This window comes from Macrobrachium nipponense, chromosome 25, assembly GCF_015104395.2.
Source record: "Macrobrachium nipponense isolate FS-2020 chromosome 25, ASM1510439v2, whole genome shotgun sequence".
In the NCBI taxonomy this organism is placed as follows: domain Eukaryota; kingdom Metazoa; phylum Arthropoda; class Malacostraca; order Decapoda; family Palaemonidae; genus Macrobrachium; species Macrobrachium nipponense.
Window position 1 is genome coordinate 5156878 of NC_087214.1, and position 21619 is coordinate 5178496.

The 21619-nt window shown below is 40.8% G+C and overlaps 1 protein-coding gene across 3 annotated transcripts in view; it reads left to right on the plus strand.

The window, feature by feature from the left end:
- The window catches only part of LOC135199264 (polypyrimidine tract-binding protein 3-like), a 40176-nt gene extending 18948 nt beyond the window's left edge, over positions 1-21228 (plus strand). Inside the window, exons 2-8 of one of the 3 annotated variants that reach the window (XM_064227152.1) lie at positions 1739-1909; positions 12950-13085; positions 18994-19086; positions 19214-19386; positions 19652-19812; positions 20041-20109; positions 20281-21228. In XM_064227152.1, the coding sequence (XP_064083222.1) occupies positions 19059-19086; positions 19214-19386; positions 19652-19807 (357 nt within the window). In that variant the 5' untranslated portion in view covers positions 1739-1909; positions 12950-13085; positions 18994-19058 and the 3' untranslated portion in view covers positions 19808-19812; positions 20041-20109; positions 20281-21228. The remainder of the gene's footprint in view (positions 1-1738; positions 1910-12949; positions 13086-18993; positions 19087-19213; positions 19387-19651; positions 19813-20040; positions 20110-20280) is intronic. The other 2 variants (XM_064227150.1, XM_064227151.1) reach the window with 2 other exon arrangements.
- Positions 21229-21619: the final 391 nt, after the last annotated feature.

The following is a 21619-nucleotide window of genomic DNA, read 5'->3' on the forward strand; positions in this document are numbered from 1 at the left end:
TGCTGACTTCCTTCTATTCCTCAGGGAAGAGTGTGGGCTAGCAGTCCCAACCATCAAGGGGTACCGCAGTATGCTAGCCACAGTGTTCAGGCACAGGGGCCTGAACATTTCTGATAACAAGGACCTTCATGATCTGGTCAGGTCTTTCGAGACCACTAAGAAAGGGTCTTCGAGAACACCTAGCTGGAATCTTGACGTGGTTCTTCAATTTTTGAGGTCCGCAAGATTTGAGCCTCCTCAGTCAGCTTCCTTTAGGGACCTAACAAAGAAGTCCCTTTTCCTCATGGCTTTGGCATCCGCCAAGAGGATGAGCAAACTTCAAGCCATAGATGGAAGAGTAGGCTTCAAAGATCAGTCCGTGATTTGTTCCTTCCTTCACTCATTCTTGGCTAAGAATGAAAACCCCTCTAATCCCTGGCCCAGGAGTTTTGAGGTGCAAGGTTTGTCTGCTCTTGTAGGGGGAGAGGCAGAAGGGCTCTTTGCCCTGTTAGAAGTCTTAAGTTCTATCTCAGAAGGAAGAAGCAACTTAAGGGCAATATGGACAACCTCTGGTGTTCTGTTAGAGATCCCAGTAGGCCTTTGTCTAAGATAGCATTCTTTTTAAGAAGTCTGGTTAAGGAAGCCCACTTAGCATGCGACGAGGACCAGTTCAGGCGTCTTAAGGTTAAGGCCCATGAAGTGAGGGCTATTGCCACCTCATTAGCCTTCAACAAGAATATGTCTGTGCAAAACCTGATGAAAGCGACGTATTGGAGATGCAACTCGGTCTTCGCGAGCCACTACTTGAGAGACGTCAGGGTCACTTATAAGTGCTTCGCATTAGGACCCTACGTATCTACGGATTCGGTGCTGGGACAGGGAGCTGAAACGTATCCTTATTAGCTTAGCTATTTTTAATCTTATTTGGTTTGTGTTTTTATGGTTGGATGAAAGAGGATGTGGGTATGCATCTCTTTCATATCTTAGATCTAACACGGGTTAGATTGGTTAGGTGGTCTGGATTGTTTTGGCTCCTTGTAATTGTAGTGGACAGGTTCTGTCATGTAAGCGGGTGAACCCCTTTGACAAAATCCTACTTGGATTCTGCCATGTAACTGGATGACAAATGCCTTTGGTAGATCCGAAGAGTCTTTCAGCAACAGGTCACGCCCTCGCTGTAGCTCTTCAGGCAATACAGACTCATAGACAGTATCCATGAAGTCTTCTGCCTAACCAGGTAAGAACCAAGGTTTTTACATCCTACAACATGTGTTGTTTCCCTTTTCTATATTGTTTAGCTGTCTCTTACCCTCCACCAAGGGTGCCAATCAGCTAAGTATATATCTGACAGGAAAGTTCATGTACAAAAATGATATTGTTATGATACAATAAAGTTTTGTACATACTTACCTGGCAGATATATATATGTACGATTAATGGCCCGCCCAGCCCCCCCTCATGAGACAGGTGGAAGAGAAAATCTGATTAGAAAACGGGATTGGTTCATACACCCGCCACCCAGCGGCGGGAAGGGTAGATCACCTGACCTACCTGTCTCGTGTGCCACGAGATTTGAAATTCTGTCGGGAACGTCAGAGACTATAGCTAAGTATATATCTGCCAGGTAAGTATGTACAAAACTTTATTGTATCATAACAATATCATATTAATTGTGTATGGCCATTTATTGAAGTTATTCTGATGCCAAAATAACTTACCTCTGTTCTTCTGAGAATTCAATTATCTTTTATCTTTCCAGACTCTTGATGTGCAGAACATCTACTACAATGCTTGCTGCACATTGCAAATTGATACTACAGCAAGTTGAGCAATCTTAATGTCAAGTACAACAATGACAAGTCAGGAGATTACACCAACCGCAACCTGCCAACTGGTGACCCTACACTGGACTCTGCCTCAGCCATTGGTGGTAAGTGGCGTGGCCTGCCCAGCAGTGTGGTTGGCCAGCGGGCCACTCCTTGCACGCAATGTGGGCTGCTTCCCATGCGGACTACCCTGCATGCAAAGTGGCCCATCTGCCCACCCTCAGTCCCAGCCCACAGTCACACACTCAATGTACCTGCGAATGAGAATATGATTTAATAGTATTGTACAGTTGTGTGGTCACTTGGAGTTTACCTTCACACACTCATAAATTGTTTTGTGAGCATATTACGGCTGTGCATTGTAACAATTTTGATGAAACAGTGGTTTTTGGGAAGTATTTTGCTTTCATGTTATTTTCATAGGGGCGGGCCCTGAGTGTGGCTGTGGGACTGGTTTTATGGTGGACCCATCTGCTCTCTTCAGGACTCCTCTTCCCTGACTTCACCAGACTGTCTCCCTCTTCTCTTCCCTCCACATTGCTTACCAACTTTCCTCCATTCCTCTGTCCGCTTGGACGTTTCCTGTTTTTTGTTGTTGATTTTTTTATGTACCAGATTTATTTAGTTTTCATATACATAGCAACTTAGTGGCAAAAACCAAACAAGACTGATAGGACAAGTAAAATTATATACAGTATTTCCATACATGAACTTTTTGTACGCATCATTTTTTGATAATGGTTATTTTGTTGCCATGCCAGGGGTTAGTTGTATATATATTTTTTCTTCTTAAGTTTGTGTGCCCCCAAATACGTACCTTTCCAAAACTGTCCCTTTGTAATCCAAGAATTTCATCCCTGGAAAGATGAGAGAGAAAATACCATTTTGAAGGGTGACCCATTGGTTTCCCACAGCATCCTCAGAACTTAACAAAAACCACCCCTAGATAAATTTGCCTTGATGTTCATTGACTGAAATTTATCTCTGTCTTAAGAAAGCTTTTTCGGACAATTTTGGAACCTTGCCTTATCAATGAATGACTCGGTTTCTGCTGGTTTTTATTAAGTTTTGTAGTACGCGAGAGAAACCCCTAAGTCTGTACGTAGCAGCACCTTTGCCACACATGGCCCAAGTGCACGTGACCTCCATTGGTAAGGTTGGAAACTATGCTTATCTAATGACCAGTTGTAGTTTATATTTTGGGTTCCACCAAAGCTATCAAGAGTTACAGGCTTCTATTTGCTCTGATCCAAATGTAGACCTCCCCCCTTGTAGAATTCACAGAGGGTTTACAAGCTTTTCGATAGAAACAGGTGGGTGTATGTGGACATGTTATTACTAGTTGTGCGCACTTGTGGTAGTTAAGGGTAGTTAAGTATTTGTTGGGGGCTGTCACTTGACATTCAATCTACCAAGGAAATTGAGAGGGGATGGTTATATAGGGCATACAATGAAGGATAACATTGCATTGCAAAAATCACCCACGACATTGACTGTTGGTGCTCAACCTCTCTTTGTAGTCCCTTGCTAAGTGAAACACTCCTAAACTCATTTATGTACTTGATGGTTTGTCATGTGAGAAGACCTGGAAGTAGACTGCTTAACCTGGCGTGGTGTGTGTGTGTGTGTGTGTGTGTGTGTGTGTGTGTGTGTGTGTGTGTGTGTGTGTGGTGGGGGCTCATGGACCCAGCCTTTGGGTGGGCTATCAGTATTGTATTAGGTGCCCCCGGTGTGCTAGCCTCCCCGTTTGCTGCAGTGCATGGACTCTCGTTGCCGCTAACCGCTGCCTATGGGGCCTCACCTGTGGGAGGAATTATGGTACTGCCTGATTAACACTGCTGCCACCTCCACCATCTCTCTCTTGCAGCTGCTTTCCTTTTGAGTGCTAATGGCTTGATCCCCTCACTCACGATGTAAAGAGCCTTGATGCTGCCCTACCTCTTGTTCAGGAGCTCCTTGCGAGTTTCTGGACACGAATGTTAGGGATTTTTGCGATGTAATTCTCTGGTATTGGTTCATTCTCTTCAAGAATGCATTCAGTTTGGGAGCAAGCTTTTAGCCAAAGGGATTGAAGAGAAATAACAGTAGTTGTGGTGGATTGTTCCATATGCTTTTTGTTGATTATAATGATTTTGATGTAAGGCCAAGACGGTTTTTTTTTTCCTCATTGTCTAGATCTTTGATGGTAGATATCATAATGCTTTAAGAGGAAAGTTACTTCTGTAAGCACTTTTTATCAATACGTACAAGGAGTTTGTTACTATACAGCAGTGCGTATCGTAACTTCTTGGCTTTACTTTAGCAGGCGATTGTTGTGTTAAAATGTTGTTAACATTTGAAGCTGGCCGTAATTCAATAAGTTTCTCTTAAATTTGAATATCCCATTTTCAAAGAGTTAAAAAAGGGTGCTGCTCATTAGTGGATTTGACCTGAAACCTCAAGTAAACGAGACATGTAAAAATTACATCATTCATTCCCCCAATTAGTGTTGCATTGCTTCTAAATGACAGGTACTACATTAAAGCCAGTGTCATAGCACTGCAGTATTATTCTATTTTTTTATGCATGACACTTACCTGGCAGGTATATATATAGGCTGTATTTTTTCTGAAGTCCGACAGAATTTAAAAAAACTTCCGACACACGCAGTGGTCGGCCAGGTGGTTAGTACCCATTCCCGCCGCTGGGAGGCGGGTATCAGGAACCATTCCCATTTTCTATTCATAAATTTTCTGTCGCCGGTACTGAAAACACCTGTTTTCAGTACCTCCGGCTTAGGATTTTGGAAACTTCATTTGCCGCTAAGTATCCTAATTGTCTTTTAATTTATTTACTTGGATTTGTGGCTAGGCATACGCTATCTTAAATTGATTTGAATTTGATTCATTTTTGCATAAGATATCTGAATCTAGTTAGGCTAGTTTCAGAGGGTGTTGTCTGCAAAGATAGGGTGTGGCTACCGAAAGCTTCGGTAGTTCCGCACTTGGGGGGCGCAATTAATCAGTAAACATGTTCTTTGTTCATGAACTTACCTGTCAGATATATATATAGCTGTATTTTCTGAAAGTCCGACAGAATTTTAAAAACTTACGACACACGCATGGGAGTCAGGTGGTTAGTACCCATTCCCGCCGCTGGGAGGCGGGGTATCAGGAATCATTCCCATTTTCTATTCATAATTTTTCTGTCGCCGGTGCTGGAAACACCTGTTTCCAGTACCTCCGTCTTAGATTTTGGAAAACTTCATTGCCGCTAAGTATCCTATTGTCTTTTAATTTATTTACTTGGATTTCTTGTGGCTAGACATACGCTATCTTAAATTGATTGAATTTGATTCATTTTTGCATAAGATATCTGAATCTAGTTAGGCTAGTTTCAGAGGGTGTTGTCTGCAAAGATAGGGTGTGGCTACCGAAAGCTTCGGTAGTTTCCGCACTTGGGGGGCGCAAGTTAATCAGTAAACATGTCTAATTTCCGTAAGGAAAAAGTATGATTGCGTATGTACGCAATTAATCAGTAAACGTGTCTAATTCCGTAAGGAAAAAAGTTTGTTTAGTATGTACGCTATTAATCAATTACGAAAGTCAGGGTAGTGATACTGCTAACCTTCCGGTAGACTTTATTTTGCCTAACGCTGTAGTATGGCCTACGGGTTATGACTATGTCTGCGAGAGGTGATCGCTCTCCTTCATTGTGGTGAAGAGTTCTACTTCTGTTTTTGTTACGCCTAACCCTGTAATGTTGCCTTCGGGCCCTAAAAACAGTGTCTGTAGAGGTTATTGCCCTTTCTCTTATACTATTTCGATTCGTAACTTAGAATCGAAAGTGTTGCTTTAGAGAGCAATAGGTGAAGTGGCTAAGTGCAGTGACAGTGCCCCTTGTGTAGTGGAGGGTGCGTCAGATCGGCCTTATAACGCCTCTAGGTCTAGAACTCCCAGGAACCAAGGAGAGGGCATGTCGAAAGCCGAAGGAGGGTTACGAGGAACCCCCACCGATCTGGCGTGCCTTCGGCAGTTTCTGATGAAAATCCCCAGACTGCCTAAGTGCGTGCACGTGCACGAATCCTGAAGGATTGCTTCTCGTCCTCCGAAGCGTCCTCCCCGCGCAGGGGTTGGAGCTTTCGGAAGGACTCGCGCCCTCTAAATAGAAGCTTTGTAGAGGAGGACGCTTCACGTCCTCTCTCTCTCTCTCTCGTTATGCGTTCCAGTGAGAAGTAAGAAGGCGAACGTCGCCTGATCACGTGTACGTCTTTCCACCGAGAAATATGAAATGGAAGTCTTAGTAGCAGGACGCGAACGCTTTTGAGAGCGGACGTCCGAGTTTTGTTACTGTGAGAATAAGAAGGCGTTCCCTCGCCAGTCGCCCCTCGTATTCTCGCACGATCGACCCTTCTCCTGAGACTGTTTCGTGCAGTCGGATTTCTCTCCGAAATGTATCTCGCTTGTTTTGACGCCTGTCAGGAGCGTGACGCTTTTCTGCACGCTTCTTTTGACGCTCGGCTTGGACGGGACGTTCGGATGGACGCCAGGCGCGCGCGGGTGCACGCCTTTAAGCGCGCACCAGTGGACTCCGAGCGCACTCCGCGCGCGCCAGTGGAACGCCGAGCGTGCTCGCTGCTGCCAGTGGACGCCGAGCGTGCTCACTGCTCGCCAGTGGACGCCGAGCGCGCACCCAGGACGCCGAGCGTCCTCGCCAGTGGACGCCGAGCGCGCCAGAACGTTTCTGTTGAACTCTTCAAGCTCTTGTTTACGATTTGGGCCTCAAGAATTTTTACCTCTACCTTCGGTGATACCTTATACCTCACATGCAAAAGAATGTGAAGTAAGCAGTGCTTCGGAGGAAGCTTAAAGTGAACAGACAACTTCGTCTTCGAAACCCAGCAAAGACCTCGGGTTTCGTGAATCAAGAGATCTCTGTCAATATTTTATTGCTTTCGGCAAAGGTGGATGGAGTGGAAGGAAAGCTCTAGGGAAGATCTCGTTTTCTCTACCGCAGTAAAGACTTTGCGATAAGGCAGTTACGGGTTAGGTAAAGGCTCGATGTCCTGCACGTCAGGACTCTCGGCAATGTTCAGTAGGAGTCTTGCAAAGGTACTCATCAAAAGGACGCTCTTCAGGAAAGCGCAAGACAGGACTTCCTTTTGCCATACTGCCAATAATTTTAAGCTTTAGCAGGCTTTAGTTGTGATACGGGAGAGGAAGCTGGTTGGAGAATTTCTTCCTCTCCCAGGATAATTTTGCAAGCTTTTAGCCCATCTGAAAGGGTTTTTCAGATGATAGGTTTTGTTAGTTTCTAGTCGGGACTACGCTGCCGAATTGAACATCGTCGTTCACCCTGCCGTAAGCCTAGTCTCTTAACAGCATTCGTTGTGCCCCTCTTCCTCGTTGAGACGGAATCGGAAAAATAAATGCTCGACTTCCTGGATTACGTTTTGTCAATTCAGTGACTTTCCCCCATTGACAATATACTATCGTTTTGTCAAGTAAGTTGGGTCTCCCCCTCATTGAACAAAACAAAATATCTCTCTGTACCGTTAATGGGTTAGTTCTCATTGACAAACATCTCATTAACTTGATATTGCGTAAGCGAATAAGGACAAGGTTCGGAAGAGCTCTCCTTCCTCATTCGCAGACTCGTACAAGAAAATAGACTTGTAGACTACGTCAATGAACGCTTATGTCCAGTATCTTAAGAAGCTTGAGATGTCTGCTTCGATTCTCTAAGTTTTGTTCATGAAACTTGCCTGTCAGATATGTATGTAGCTGTATTTCCGAATTCAGCTATATATATGTCTTGCCAGGTAAGTATGAACAAACTTTATTGTGATATAATAAAATTTTTTGCCTTGCGTTATTTTACTACTGGTTGGTTCAAGTCATACACGCTTGCTGTAGTTACCTCTTCGGATGGCAAACCGAGAGGTCTATTGTCTACTATTTTAAGGACATTTAATCGTCACTCCCTGCAGCCTTCCAGGAGTTTCCGATTTATCTTTTACCGTTGTATGGTAGTGTTCTGACGACACAAACGCATCTATATATTTTAGCGTTTTCTGTTTCGCTTAAATATACCAGCTTGAGAGTCTCTTTTTGTTCAAAAATAACGGACCTATTTCTTCGTAGAATAGGGTAGCTGGCAACCCAGACATAAAGTTAAGAGACGACGTTCGTAAGCTGCTGGCTGCTGCTGTGTCTGACTGTCCAAGTTCCAACCGAGCCACCAGTAACAGATCGTGCGCTGTCATGCGCTGTAGGTTACGTCTCTCTCTCTCCTGATTGACTGACTAACCGTATCTCTGTGCTGGCGGTTACGTCTCTCCTGCGGATTGACTGACTAACTGTATCTCTGTCCTACAATCACGGACTTTAGCCTAAGATTGAGGGGATTTCTTACGTGAATGATAACGTTGCATTAGTTTTGCCTTACTATGTTCAACAGAGTTATCTCTTAATCCTTTCGGTGCTCGTTACCGCACGGTATAGAACTACGAGTCTACCGCAACATTGCACTTTTATATGCTCTCCTGCTTAGGCAAAGCGCAGCCTTATAGGGAAGTAAGCATACTCGGGGAGGGAATGGATGAGCTTGCTGGGGACCATTTCCTTCCTGAAGAAGTTTGTTTCCCCGAATAGACTGCAATTCAGACCACAGTTTTTTCCTACCGGGAAACTGAAATATTATTCAAGATCTAGGAATTATTCTGAACATCTCTCAGTGCGTCATGATAGAAAGAAGGTGCCGGACATCTGGATAGTGTTTCAGATGTCCTGGATCTTAATCTGAAAGAAGTAAATGCAATTCGGTAGTCCCTCCAGTCCTCGAAACGAGTTTTTGGAACCAGTGGTCCACATCAACTCTGATATTCCACAGCTCTCTCATATCTTAAGAAGTATCTTCTCTCGGTCCCTGCGCGAGTTTACGAGAAAGAGCCTATTATAACAACAGGCGTAGAATGTAACGATCATCTAGAGGTTCGTTACAGGATTGCAAAAGTCCGTACGAATCGTCTCGATCGACGGCAGCAACGATAGATTACTAACATGCTAGGTATTTTAATTAAGTGGTGTTCTTTTTATGGTTGTCTGAGAGGGTTATTTCCTCTTCAGTATGTGAAGTGTAATGTGTTACGTTAGCTTTTGTGTGTGGTTCAGGTGGTCTAACTTATCCTAGCATGAATGCCCCTGGTAAGAGAGGGCTAGGGTTTCCTGTCAAAAAACAAAAATTGGTCCCGCTCAGTTGTCAGACCCTTGTTATTAGCTTTCTCAACAAACAGGTCACATCCTAGTTGAGAGCTACTAAGGTTTAGCAGGCTAAGAGGCAGGACCTATGAAGTCAGCTACCTTAGCAGGTAAGGAACTTAATAAATAATTTTAAAAATTAGTTAATTTTTGAATTATGACGATGTTGCTGTCTGTGACCCACCTCCAAATGTGTCAATCAGCTATATATATACCTGCCAGGTAAGTGTCATGCATAAAAATGATATTGTTATGATACAATAAAGTTTTGTGCATACTTACCTGGTAGGTGTATAATAATTAAATTCCCACCCTCCTCCCCTCAGGAGACAGGGTTCAGAGAAAATCTGAGGAAAACGGGAATAGTTCCAAGTACCAGCGCCACGGGAACGTGGGGGAGATCACCTGAACTACCAGTGGTCTAGCGGTTTGCCGAGAGTTTTGAAAATTCTGCCAGTGCGAACAGACAACAGAGAATGTTGTTTGACAGATTTGCATCTGTCAAACAACAAAGACCTTCACGATCATTGAGGTCTGTGGAATCTCGATTCTAGCTCACCATCTACTTTTGCCTCGCCTGTTTTCTCGGAGTCAGACACTCGTGCGAGATCAGGCGACATATAGTAGCCCTGAGTTTCTTATTGACGAAGTCGATTGCGGACGACGTTGGGTTGCGTTGATACACCCCCAAGGTTTGCTTAGATTGAATCGCCCAGGCAGTCCAGACACTCATCCTTCAGCTAAGAATAGTGCCTTTTGGTCTTCAGGGTACAGCCTTGCTGTCCTTGATTCGTCTGACTGGTCAAACTGGTCGTTCACCTGACTTTAGTACAGACTGTGCATTTCCGGATCGAAGCTTTCAATATGGAACTTAGACGTAGTCTGAAGTTCGTGATGTCAAAGCATTCGAACCTCTCCTGCCTGTTAACTTCTTGTATGTGATCAGGAAGGCCTTCTTCTAACCACCCTAGATACGACAAAGAGGGTTAGTGAGATTTTAAGCCATCGTCACAAGTTTTGGCTTTAGAGAACACAAGGAGGTGTGCTCTCTAAGCCTTTCGTTATGGCCTAAGAATGGAAACCCTTTTTGTCCTTGGCCAGGATCTTGGAAGCAAGGATGGCACAAGTTAGTGGGCAGGAGCCAGAGAGAGTCCTGTGCCCTGTCAGGTCTCTCAAGTTTTATCTACTTAAAATCAAGAAAGTCGAAGTCAGTCGGGCAATCTGCAGTGTTCCGAAAAAGACCAGACTTGCCCATATCGAAGTACACCCTGGTTTTAGGGTTAAGGAGTTCTTTCAAAAAATGCTCCTTCATTGTGTTTGCACAAAGATTTGAAAGCTTTTTATCTGAATGCTCACGAGGTGAGGGCGCGGCCTCGGAAGCATTTCAACAGAGCATGGCACTCAGCAACATCCTGAGTACCTGTTTTAGCGAAGCAACTCTGGGTTCACTTCACACTCCCTGCGAGATGTGAAGATGGCATATGAGATCTGCTGCTCGCTAGGGCCATACGTGTCTGCAGACACAATCTTGGGGCAAGAAGTACTACTCATCCTATCCTGTAGAAAATGGTTAGGAAGAGCTCTTAATTTAGTTGTGGAGTCGCTGACAACGCGACTTCTTAACTCTGAAGCCTTAGTTAACACACATTAACTTTGGCTAGGTTGGTCAGGTGGTGATATATATTATTATATATATATATTTACTTCTTAGCCCTCATGGTATGGTCAATATGGTCTAGTCACATTGTGGTCACGCCCCCGTTGACAGATCATCTGGAGTGCACCAGCTTCATAGGTCTCTACCTCGCTGGCAACTCTAGTAAAGCAGAAGCAGACTTGGGTGACAGTAATCACGAAGTCGGCTATGCTAACAGGTGGAACCAAGATGTAAATCATCTGCATGCATTTGTGTCCCAAAATCCTTCTATTCTGTCCCTTCCCACCTCCAACGGTGGGGTTCAACTATATATATATATCTGACAGGTAAGTTCATGAGCAAAATGATATTGTTATGATACAATAAAGTTTGTTCATACTTAACTGGCAGATATATATATATTCAAGTACCCACCCACCTCCCCTCAGGGGACAGTGGAAATAAAAATTATGAATAGAAAATGGGAATGGTTCCTGATACCCGCCTCCCAGCGGCGGGAATGGGTACTAACCACCTGGCCGACCACTGCGTGTGTCGGAAGTTTTTTTAAATTCTGTCGGACTTCAGAAAATACAGCTATATATATACCTGCCAGGTAAGTATGCACAAAACTTTATTGTATCATAACAATATCATATTTGGTAAGGCTCAGCATAATTTCCTAGTTAATGTACTTCAAGAATTTCCAGTTAATTTTTAACAATTGTCAAATACTACTTATGATGATTGCGGGTCATGTATGGTGGATTTGCCGACTGCCATTATAAAGTCCCTTATAGGTGTCTTATGCAGCCTTATTAGTGAATGTGAAAAAGAGAACAAATCATTGGTTAAATTTAATATACCTATACAGTATATATATTCATATATACAAGTTTTAATTCCAGTGAAGGTAAATATAAAAAGCCCTGATACAACTTTTTTTCTCTTTTTATTTTATTTCTTTTTACATAGGAGTTGATTGTCTAGTCATGGTATTACTTGTTTTATTTCACAGATCTTTAAATGAGAAGCCATGTGCATTATTTGAATGATGATTCAGTACTACTAGGGTCTGATGGAAGGATATTTCTCTCATACTTGCCTATAAATTCCCAACCTTTAATTTTCCTAAAACAAAAAAGAAAAATAAACATTTGTCCTCCTGTAGTCTTGTTAAAACTTGTACTGGCTTCCGTATCCTATTCTTACTCATTTTTTTTACATAATTTTTATTCTCACTAGGTAAAAAGATACTTTTCATGTACATAAACATTGAAGGAAGATCTGTCTCCAGTATTTCTTCCCATCTCTACTCCACAACCCACTTGATGCTTTTGATTTTCTTCCTCTGTTTTCCCCATAATGATATAGCCTATTAGATACCCATGATTCATTCCATCCTGACCAAATATCTTGTTAGCATCAAGCCAATCCTGGATCTGTCTTGGGGGTCCTAATCCCATTTGTCGTCATCGTCTAGTTGGCTTCCTACTGCTGACACTGCTGTTGAGCTGTTGTCTAGCCACCACAGTTACTATATGATTTTGGTTTCTTACCTGGGACTGCTGCTGTACTTCTGTATCTATGCTGAGCCCTTGTCATCATCATCTTTACCATCATCACTCACCACCAACGTGATAGCCAGCTGTTCCTGTGTTAGCATGTCCTAAACTGACCTGACCTGACTTGGACTCTCACTGTGTACTATCTCTGTTTCAGTTTCTTCTCTTTCAGCTCCTAACCTGAACATGAACCATACTAGCGAGAACGCTACACAGTCAGGTAGGTTAAATGTGAAGGCACCCACTAGGTATGGTTTGACATAGGGTGAAAAACTGGGATCTTCCAATGATGCCAAATGTTTGTTTTATCTTTTTCATTTATTCATTCCTTCACCTTTTAGAGCTTCTCTGATTTTTTATCCTAAACAATTCTACCACTTTCTCTGTTATAGGATTTGATCTGGGTTTTTCTATCCTTCCTTTTGCCTATAGTTCTGTGCACCAGCTGATAATTGGAAAAATTTAAATCATTAACATCTTTGCAATACATTTGTAATGTTTCTGTTAAATAAAATATTTTATAACTCAAGGATTGGAATTTTTCTCCCTATTTTTTATTCTTGCTCCTTTTCTATTTCTTTGTTGAAGATATCAGCTATTACCTAGACTAAAGAATGCAAAATCAGAAGTGAGTTATGTGTAAACATCATGTGAGTTGGGAAGCTTGCATGCATTGATATGTAGTACATCATTGCTGTGTTGCAGGCATGCAGTTCACAGGTATGCCCTGAGTTGGAGTGACCCCAACTGCTGCTGCTCTTAGCACTGCAGGACTGCGACTGACTGCCCAGTCAGCCGTCCGCCAACTGTGTTCTGCTTAGTCTCCAACCTGAATGAGGAGGTCAGTACTCAACATGTTCCACGAGGGAAAAAGCTCAAAGAAGTATCTTAGTTACTGCGCCTTAGCTTGGTCAGTTGTGCATATTACTTTCTTGACACTTCACACAGTACATCATTTACCATCAGTTTTGTAACTTCAATACTGTATATGCAGAATTCAAGATTGGACAGAATTTTAATTTGGACACTCTAGAATAGTTCACTAATTATTTTTTGTAGATCTTAGGCTTCATTTTTTTTAATTTGAATTTCGTGATGCAATGAACTTAGGCAAAGGTCTTACTCATTCTGTTTTGAAAATTGTAAGATTCACTCTGTGAGTGCTGCTTCAGATGACTGGTTACCTGGGAGGTGACGTGCTAAAACTTTACCTACTGAGCCCAATTTGATGCTCTCCTCTAAGAGCAAAATTCCTGCAGTTAATCACAACCTGTACATTGCTTTGTATAGTCCAGTTACTTACATATTGCAGGCCTCCCCCTGTATCCATCTCTGTTTGATATCTGACAGTTGCATACCTCTGCTTGGATACTAAAGTAGTTCTCGAGAGTGCTGCACTGGAGTCTTATATAATATAGTTTGAACCTTTGAACCCAGTTTGCTCCAAGAGATTTTCTAGCATTTGCAAGCATGTGGCAGCTCTTACATTCATCCTATTAATGAGAAATGCTAGCACACATGCTACTATTTTTCTTTTTGCAACATGATGATAATCCTGGTAGTATATGTACAATGATGATAATCCTGCTTCTAACCTCTAATACTTGCTTATATTGTAATAAGGAAAATTGGCTTCTCTAAGTTGCTTAAAGATGATGAACTTTTAAAGTTATGTATTACCCAGGATTTAAATTTTTTTATTTTTCATTCTCTTGATCAAGATGCCCGACATTTAATTGCATAACACATTTAAGTCTGGAAAGATAAATAAAATAAAAATCAAGATTTCAAGTCCCCTTAATCTCTTAACCAAAAGTGGGTCTTGATACCAGGGAGTGGTCCCTGCTGGTCTGTGGGTCTGCTGCACACTTCCTCCTCACATATGCTGCCAGCACTATGATGCACACAACCCTTAATCAGTCAAATGTTCTTGAATACCCAAAATGTTAATTGGAGTGTGTCATGGTGTTGCTTAGTTTAGTCCTAACTCGAGAATGATTGTGGCCCAGAGTTTCTTCTGGGTGGATTGGTTTTAGGGAAAGCGTACTTGTTTGTTTGTTTGTGTGTGTGTGATACGTGTTGGCGACAGTGATGATGCAAGTAGTACAGTTGCTAGCACCAAGCCAGCAGTATGCCTCCTCCTCCTCCTCCTCCCCTCCCTCCCTCCCCTCCCTCCCTCCCCTCCCGTCCCTCCCTCCCTCCTCCCCTCCTCACTCCCTCCCTCCCTCCCTCCCTCCCTCCCTCCCCCTCCGTCCCCCTCCCCTCCCCTCCCTCCCCTCCGTTCCCTCCCCTCCCTCCCTCCGTCCCTCCCTACCCCTCCCCACTCCCCTCCCACCTCCTTACATAGCCCACTACCAGTGGCCAGAACCTAAGGGTCGTATCTAACGTGATGGGTTTTATGTTGTTGCTGTGGTGCCCCCTGGACTCCATCTTTCTTGCTGGACTGGCCTCTCCTTCGTGATTCTCCTCTACTGTAGATGGTCATGCCTGACGCTCTCTTTACCCTCTTCAGTACGTCACTCAGTCATTGCACGTGCAGCACCCATGTGTGTTGTACACTTGTTAGTTTTTTATAGGATAGTTCATAGAATCCAGTCTATTATACAAAATAAATGACCTGCTAAAACTTTTACTACATATGTGTATTTTCATCCTCAAAGTATAAATCTTGTTGACTTTCATTTGATGAGGTTATTGCTTAAATATTAATACATATACAGTTATCAACTGAGTTTATTTTATTAATTTTCCAATTTTCTTTATAATGCATGCAGTGTGAAAACTGTAAACATGTACTATCCTTCCCTGAGACCTTGAAAATGATATGCTCTGTCACTAATTTGATCTTCAGTAGGATTTGTGTTTATACAGGCTTTTTTTCATTTTCTTCTCTATTCCCAAGTCACAGTGGATAAATATTGCTACTAATAACTTGAACTTCATACATTCATTTATGTAGTAGTTTAATGTTTATGCTGCCTGACTGCTCCATTGGGTTTGTCTTAATCTTGTTGAGTATCTGGGTACAATTAACATCAGGCAGTAGGAACTGTCAGTCAATTATTAGGACTGGAAACCAGCGTAAGTTTTCCCCTAATGCAATTTTACTTTTCCAAAATAGACAGGCGCTCCATTGCAAGAATTTGAGACTGGGGAAAGGATGGCAATTTGGTGAAGTTCTCTGTGTTAATAGAATTCATTGATGGCAACATGCTTCTCACCTTCTTGCATTTCCCTGAATTTTCAGCCCTGGGATTTACTTGCATATTGTAAGTGCAGGAGATGATGATTCAAAATGTCACTGTTCTTGCCAGTCTAAAAACTTCTACTTGGCTTTGCATTTCCATTCAGAACTTGATATTCAGTTAAAAGTAGTCTTGACAATGAACTTGATGAGGAAGTTTGTTATATTTCAAATAGATTCAATATCAGGCTTTCAGGAAGTTGGGTATGTAGATGTATTTAAAGGTGTAGATGTGTTCATCCAAGATCAGGGCCTTCATGCCAGTTTTATGAGTCGCAAAACTATAATGAGTTATCTTGCTTCATTGTCCACCAGAGTAAATATCACATCTGTATTTGGGTAGGCAAATAATTTAAGAAAACTATGGAAAGTTTATCAAAGCAGAAAAAGAGAAGGAAAGAGAAAATAAATAATTCAGCAGAATTCAAACCAGAAGTTAACAAGGAAAATGTAAGCTTGACAAGAATGCTACAAAAAATTGAGAACTTTGAAAAGAAATCAGGGAGTTTTATTATAAGTTTCCATAATTTTCAATTTGTCTATTTACATTTTGAAAAGGAGCCTCAGTTTCTTCATTTTGATTATGAAATACAAACCCATTTTGGGCCAGACCTTTAAGTGTTAGAGTATCAGAAGTCAGTGTTGTGTTAACCCTCTTACGCCGAAGCCCTAAAAATCAAAACCTCTCCTGTATGCCGGCGCCGGTTTGGAGTGAGCGCGGAAGCGGAAAAAATAATTTTTTCAAAAAATCACAGCGCGCTTAGTTTTAAAGATTAAGAGTTCATTTTTGGCTCATTTTTTTTCATTGCCTGAAGTTTAGTATGCAATCATCAGAAATGAAAAATAATATCATTATCATATGTAAATAATGCGATATATTGTAGCGAAAAAAAAAAATTCATAGATAATTGTATTCAAATCACGCTGTGCAAAAAACGGTCAAAGCTAACAAGTTAATTTTTTTTCGTTGTATTGGACACTAAATTGTAATCCTTTTGATATATAATACATAGTAAAACAATAAAAGCAACACCGGAAAAATATTATCACAAAATGATGTACGAATTCGTAACGCGCTGACGTAAAAAAATGTTATTTTCAAAAATTCACCGTAATTCTAAATATTGTTCTAGAGACTTCCAATTTGTTTCAAAATTAAGACAAATGATTGAATATTACGATACTGTAAGAGTTTTAGATTAGAATTGCAGATTTCGACCATTTCGGACGAGTTAAATTTGACCGAATGTCGAAATTTTTATATATATATTTTTTTAAATGCACATATTTCAGAGATGGAAAAAGCTACAACCTTCAATTATTTTTTATTGTATTCTTCATGAATTTGCGCACATTTTGATATATGAAACTATAAAAAGGCTAATATGAAAAGGAGCAAATATTAGGATAATGCAATGTACGTATTTCGGAGACTTGCGGCAGCGAATCGGCGCGCGGAGTGAAGGTAAATATATTTTTCAAAAATTCACCATAAATCACAATATTGTTTTAGAGACTTTAAATTTGTTTCAAAATGAAGAAAAATGACGGAATATTACTAGGCCGTAAGATTTTTAGCTTACAATTGCGTTTTTCAACTATTTCGGTAGAGTCAAATTTGACCGAACGTGGTTTTTTTTCTATTTATCGTGATTTATATGCAAATATTTCGAAAATAGAGAAAAGCTACAGCCTTCAATCATTTTAGTTGTATTCTACATGAAATTGCGCACATTTTCATATATAAAACTTTATGTAACAGCTAATTTTAAATGGTGCAAACATTTCGACAATCGCACAAAAAAATTCTGATTTTTTCGGAAGTTACCGCGCGAACGTAAGGAAAATGTTTTTTTTTTTTTTTCATAAATTCACCATAAATCAAAATATTGTGCTAGAGACTTCCAAGTCGTTGCAAACTGAAGGTAAATGATTGAATATTACTAGAATATAAGAGTTTTAGCTTACAATTGCGTTTTTCGACCATTTTGGTAGAGTCAAAGTTGACCGAAGTTGAAATTTTTGCACTTAACGTTATTTATATGAAAATATTTCGAAATTGATAAAAGCTACAACCATGGGTTGTTTTTTGTTGTATTGTGCATGAAATTGCGCACATTTCCATATATAAAACTTTATGTAACGGCAAATTTAAAATGGTGCAAACATTAGGACAATCGCACGAAAAAATTTATCTGAAGAGTTATCGCACGAACGCGAGGAAAAAGTTTTGTCATAAATTCACCATAAATCGAAATATTGTGCTAGATACGTCCAATTTGTTGCAAAATGAAGGCAAATGATTGAATATTACTATAATATAAGAATTTTAGCTTACAATTGCGTTTCTCGACCATTTCTGTAGAGTCAAAGTTGACCGAAGGTTGAAATTTTTGCACTTATCGTTATTTATATGAAAATATTTCAAAACTGATAAAAGCTACAATCATGAGTATTTTTTTGTTGTATTTTACATAAAATTGCGTACATTTTCATATATAATACTTCATGTAAAGGATAATTTAAAATGGTGCAAAAATTATGTCAAAGTGACGAAATAATTTCCGAGATGTGTCACTGATACTTTTTAGTGCGATAAGAAAGAAATTCGTGCTTGCGCGCCTGCGTAGCGATTGTAAACAAAACAACGCCTTGATCCGTGAACTCCCAGCATCCCCCAAGGCGCGTGATACAAAAGTTTTCGGCTGGTAGGCCTATAAGTATTTTTCCGCGAATTTTTAAAAAAACTTTTTTGAGCCGACGTATGATACGTCCAATCGGCATACGTGAGACATTTTGACTCGACGTTTAATACATCCAATCGGCGTAAGAGGGTTAAACTACTAAATACGTAGTAGTGCCTTTACGGCATTCAGTGAGTCCATCTTCACCACACCCATAGACATTGCAATTGTTGTTGGGTTGTATGAGTTAGAGAATGCTAAATCAAGGGACAATAATTGATACAAGAAGCACAAAAGGCAGCTCTTCAAATGTGATTGTTTTGTTAACCGCAATAATTGATATTCGAGAAGCATTAGTATATTGAAAACTACTTGGTAATTTGGAAATTGGTCAGAGGGTAACTAGATTGCAAAGTTTATTTATTGCCAGCTCCTTAAAAACTGAATGAACATGCTCCAGTGTCATATTCTCTCTCTCTCTCAATCAAGCAATCAAATGCAATGGTGCAGTGAATAGAATTGGAAAACGTAAACTTCATTATAATCATATTTAGTTATCCACCCAGATGAGTGGTTTCAAGTATTTAAGACTTAGTGCGGGGTGGGCATTGCGACATAGGCGTTCTTTGTTAACATTCAATTGAGGAAAGCAATGAGCGGTTTCAAGTATTTAAGACTTATTGCATGGTGGATAGTGTTACATAGGTGCTCTTTGTTAACGTTCAGTGAAGGAAAGCAGGCAGGCATTTCATCGGTGCATTTGCAGCAATATTTCCTGCAGTACATTTGTTTGTTAGCTTCCAATACCACTGTACTTGCAGGAGTGTATGGCGATGTACAACGCGTCAAGATTCTATTCAGTGAGAAGGATAATGCCCTGATTCAGATGTCTGAACCTCATCAGACGCAGTTAGGTATGGTATTTTTTGAGCTTCAAGATCATATTAATGTGCCATGTCTTGACCCTAAATTGCCGTGAGTGCATATGGAGTGCACACAGTTCTTGAAAGTCAAGGAACTTACTGTTTTCTATTTTTGTAGCTATTTCACACTTGGACAAGATGAAAGCCTGGGGCAAGCAAATTCGTGTTGCTTTGAGGAAACATCAGACAGTGCAGTTACCCAAGGAAGGTCAGCCAGATGCTGGTCTCACTAAGTATTACAGCAACTCTCCTCTGCACCGTTTCAAGAAGCCAGGCTCCAAGAATTATCAGGTTGGTTTGCACAGGTCTTTCTTTCCTTGGTGGTTTTTAATGATACTAGTTTCATCTATTTTTAATGATTTGTCTAAGTTTGAAGGAGCCATCCAAATGGGGAAAGCTTAGTTTTGCTGAAATGGATAATGTAGTTGTTAGAAGTTTGTGTATTGGTATGGCCTGAAATTGAGACGTCATAAGCATGAAGTGTCATTTCAGTCAATAAAAATAGTATGTAAAGATAGTGTGTGTAAAATTTGGTGTAATTCCTCTTCTTTTCCAGAATATTTATCCTCTTAGTGCTACCTTGCATCTGTCCAACATCCCACCCACTGTAGAAGAGGAGCAGATCAAGGATGCGTTTAGTTTAGCAGGGTGTGAAGTGAAGGCTTTCGAGTTCTTCCCGCAAGTGATATTTCTGTTCTTCAAGTCATGTTGATGTTGGTCTGTGTGAAGCTAGATACTGATAATGGTGTCTGCACCAGTTTTGATTAAATACTTTGGTTTCATAGCATGAAATTTATGCATTTTCATTTCCTTTATAAAAAAAAGTACCATGCACACTTCCCTCCTTTACTTGAGATTTAGAGGAAAGGTTGTTCTGGAGATTGGTAATTTTTCATATGTCATATTTTTATCTTAATCATGGCACGGCTTCTTTTTATATTTCAGTAAGAACAGAAAAATGGCCCCATATTCAGCTGGGATCAGTCGAAGAAGCTATTTCTGCCCTAGTTGCAAGTACTCTTCATCTAGTGTTCTTTGGACATAGTGATAACATTGATACACCTCATACATTATTGGATAATTATGGGTAGTAAACAATTATTAGCTATGATTATTTTTTACTGCTGTTATATGAACCTTTTTGTGCACATTGGAAGTACTAAAGCCCTTTCTTTTCCCCCCCAGAAAATGCACAACTTCCAACTGAGTGATTCATCCCACCTACGTACATGGGAGTGTCAGCAAGAGCACCATCTAGACAACCCATGTGGAAGTGAATGGGCCAGGGATCAGAATGCCCGTAGGGGCTCCATATTCCAGGAGCATGTATACCTGGGGATAGGAAAAATATGGATCCAAAGGAAGATGATCCCACTTGTCAGTTATAGTTGGAACTGACCTTTCTTAATTTAGGGCATGGCATTTTAAATAGTAATAACTAGCTTAACTAAATGTTACACTTAAAGGAGGCAGGACCCAGAAATATTAAAAAGTGAGAGAGAAGAGCTGATTCCATAAAAAAATGTTTAAGACTTAATGAAGAAAATTTTTATTTAATTTCTGCACCCAGAAAAGTTTTGGGTATTTGGGTAACATATCCATATGATATACTTTCATGTAAGTAAATTGGCAAAATATAGCTTGTAGCTTGATGTCTTTTCTGTGTAAGGTGAAGGTTAAACAGTATTAGGGGTGTTTTCACCCCAGTTGTGAGTGAAATAAGAAAATTTAAGAAAACCTCTGGTACAGTAAGTTCCTCATGCTCTCTTAGATTACTCCGGAATTAAGTGTTAAAACCTCAGCCAGCATAAGCCATAGCAGATTCTTTTAATACAGGTAGCTCTTTTATTTTAAGTGTTTGCAAGTGATAAATGTTTAGAGCTAGGTGTAAGTATACATGAATGAAAATAAAAGAGAAGAGATGGGCTAAATTCATAAAGTAGCCAGTGAAATTTTCACTATTCATATTTTTGGGGGAAATAGAGGAAATATAGAACTGGTAATTTATCACAATGTGTCCGTGTTATTAATAAAGGGATTTTGACGAAGGAAAAATCTATTTCTGGGGAGAGACCTGTGTCGCCCGGTGAAAAGGTCCTTCTTGTCACTTTTCTGATATAAATAATTTCCAATTATACCAGAGAAAGTTTAAGTAATGGTATGCAGAGGTTACTACCCTCGCGCGAGCACCCGTAAGGGCGTCGTGTATAAGGAAAGGGCGTGTGAAAGCCACTGTTCACTGGTCGTCTTCCATTTAGATTATTCCTTCATCAATATACACATGTGGGGTGTGCCGTAACAGAGGCTTCCACTGCGTCCGACTGGATCACCCCGCCACCGCCCGACACCAGCGCCATCTGACATCCTTCTGTATTTGGATTTCAATAATAGCTTGGAAAGGAAAGGGATGGGAATAAACAGGGTAGGGTTTCACCGGGCGACACAAGTCTCTCCCCAGAAATAGATTTTTCCTTCGTCAAAATCCCTTTTCTGGGTCGACCTGTGTTCGCCGGTGAAAATTTAC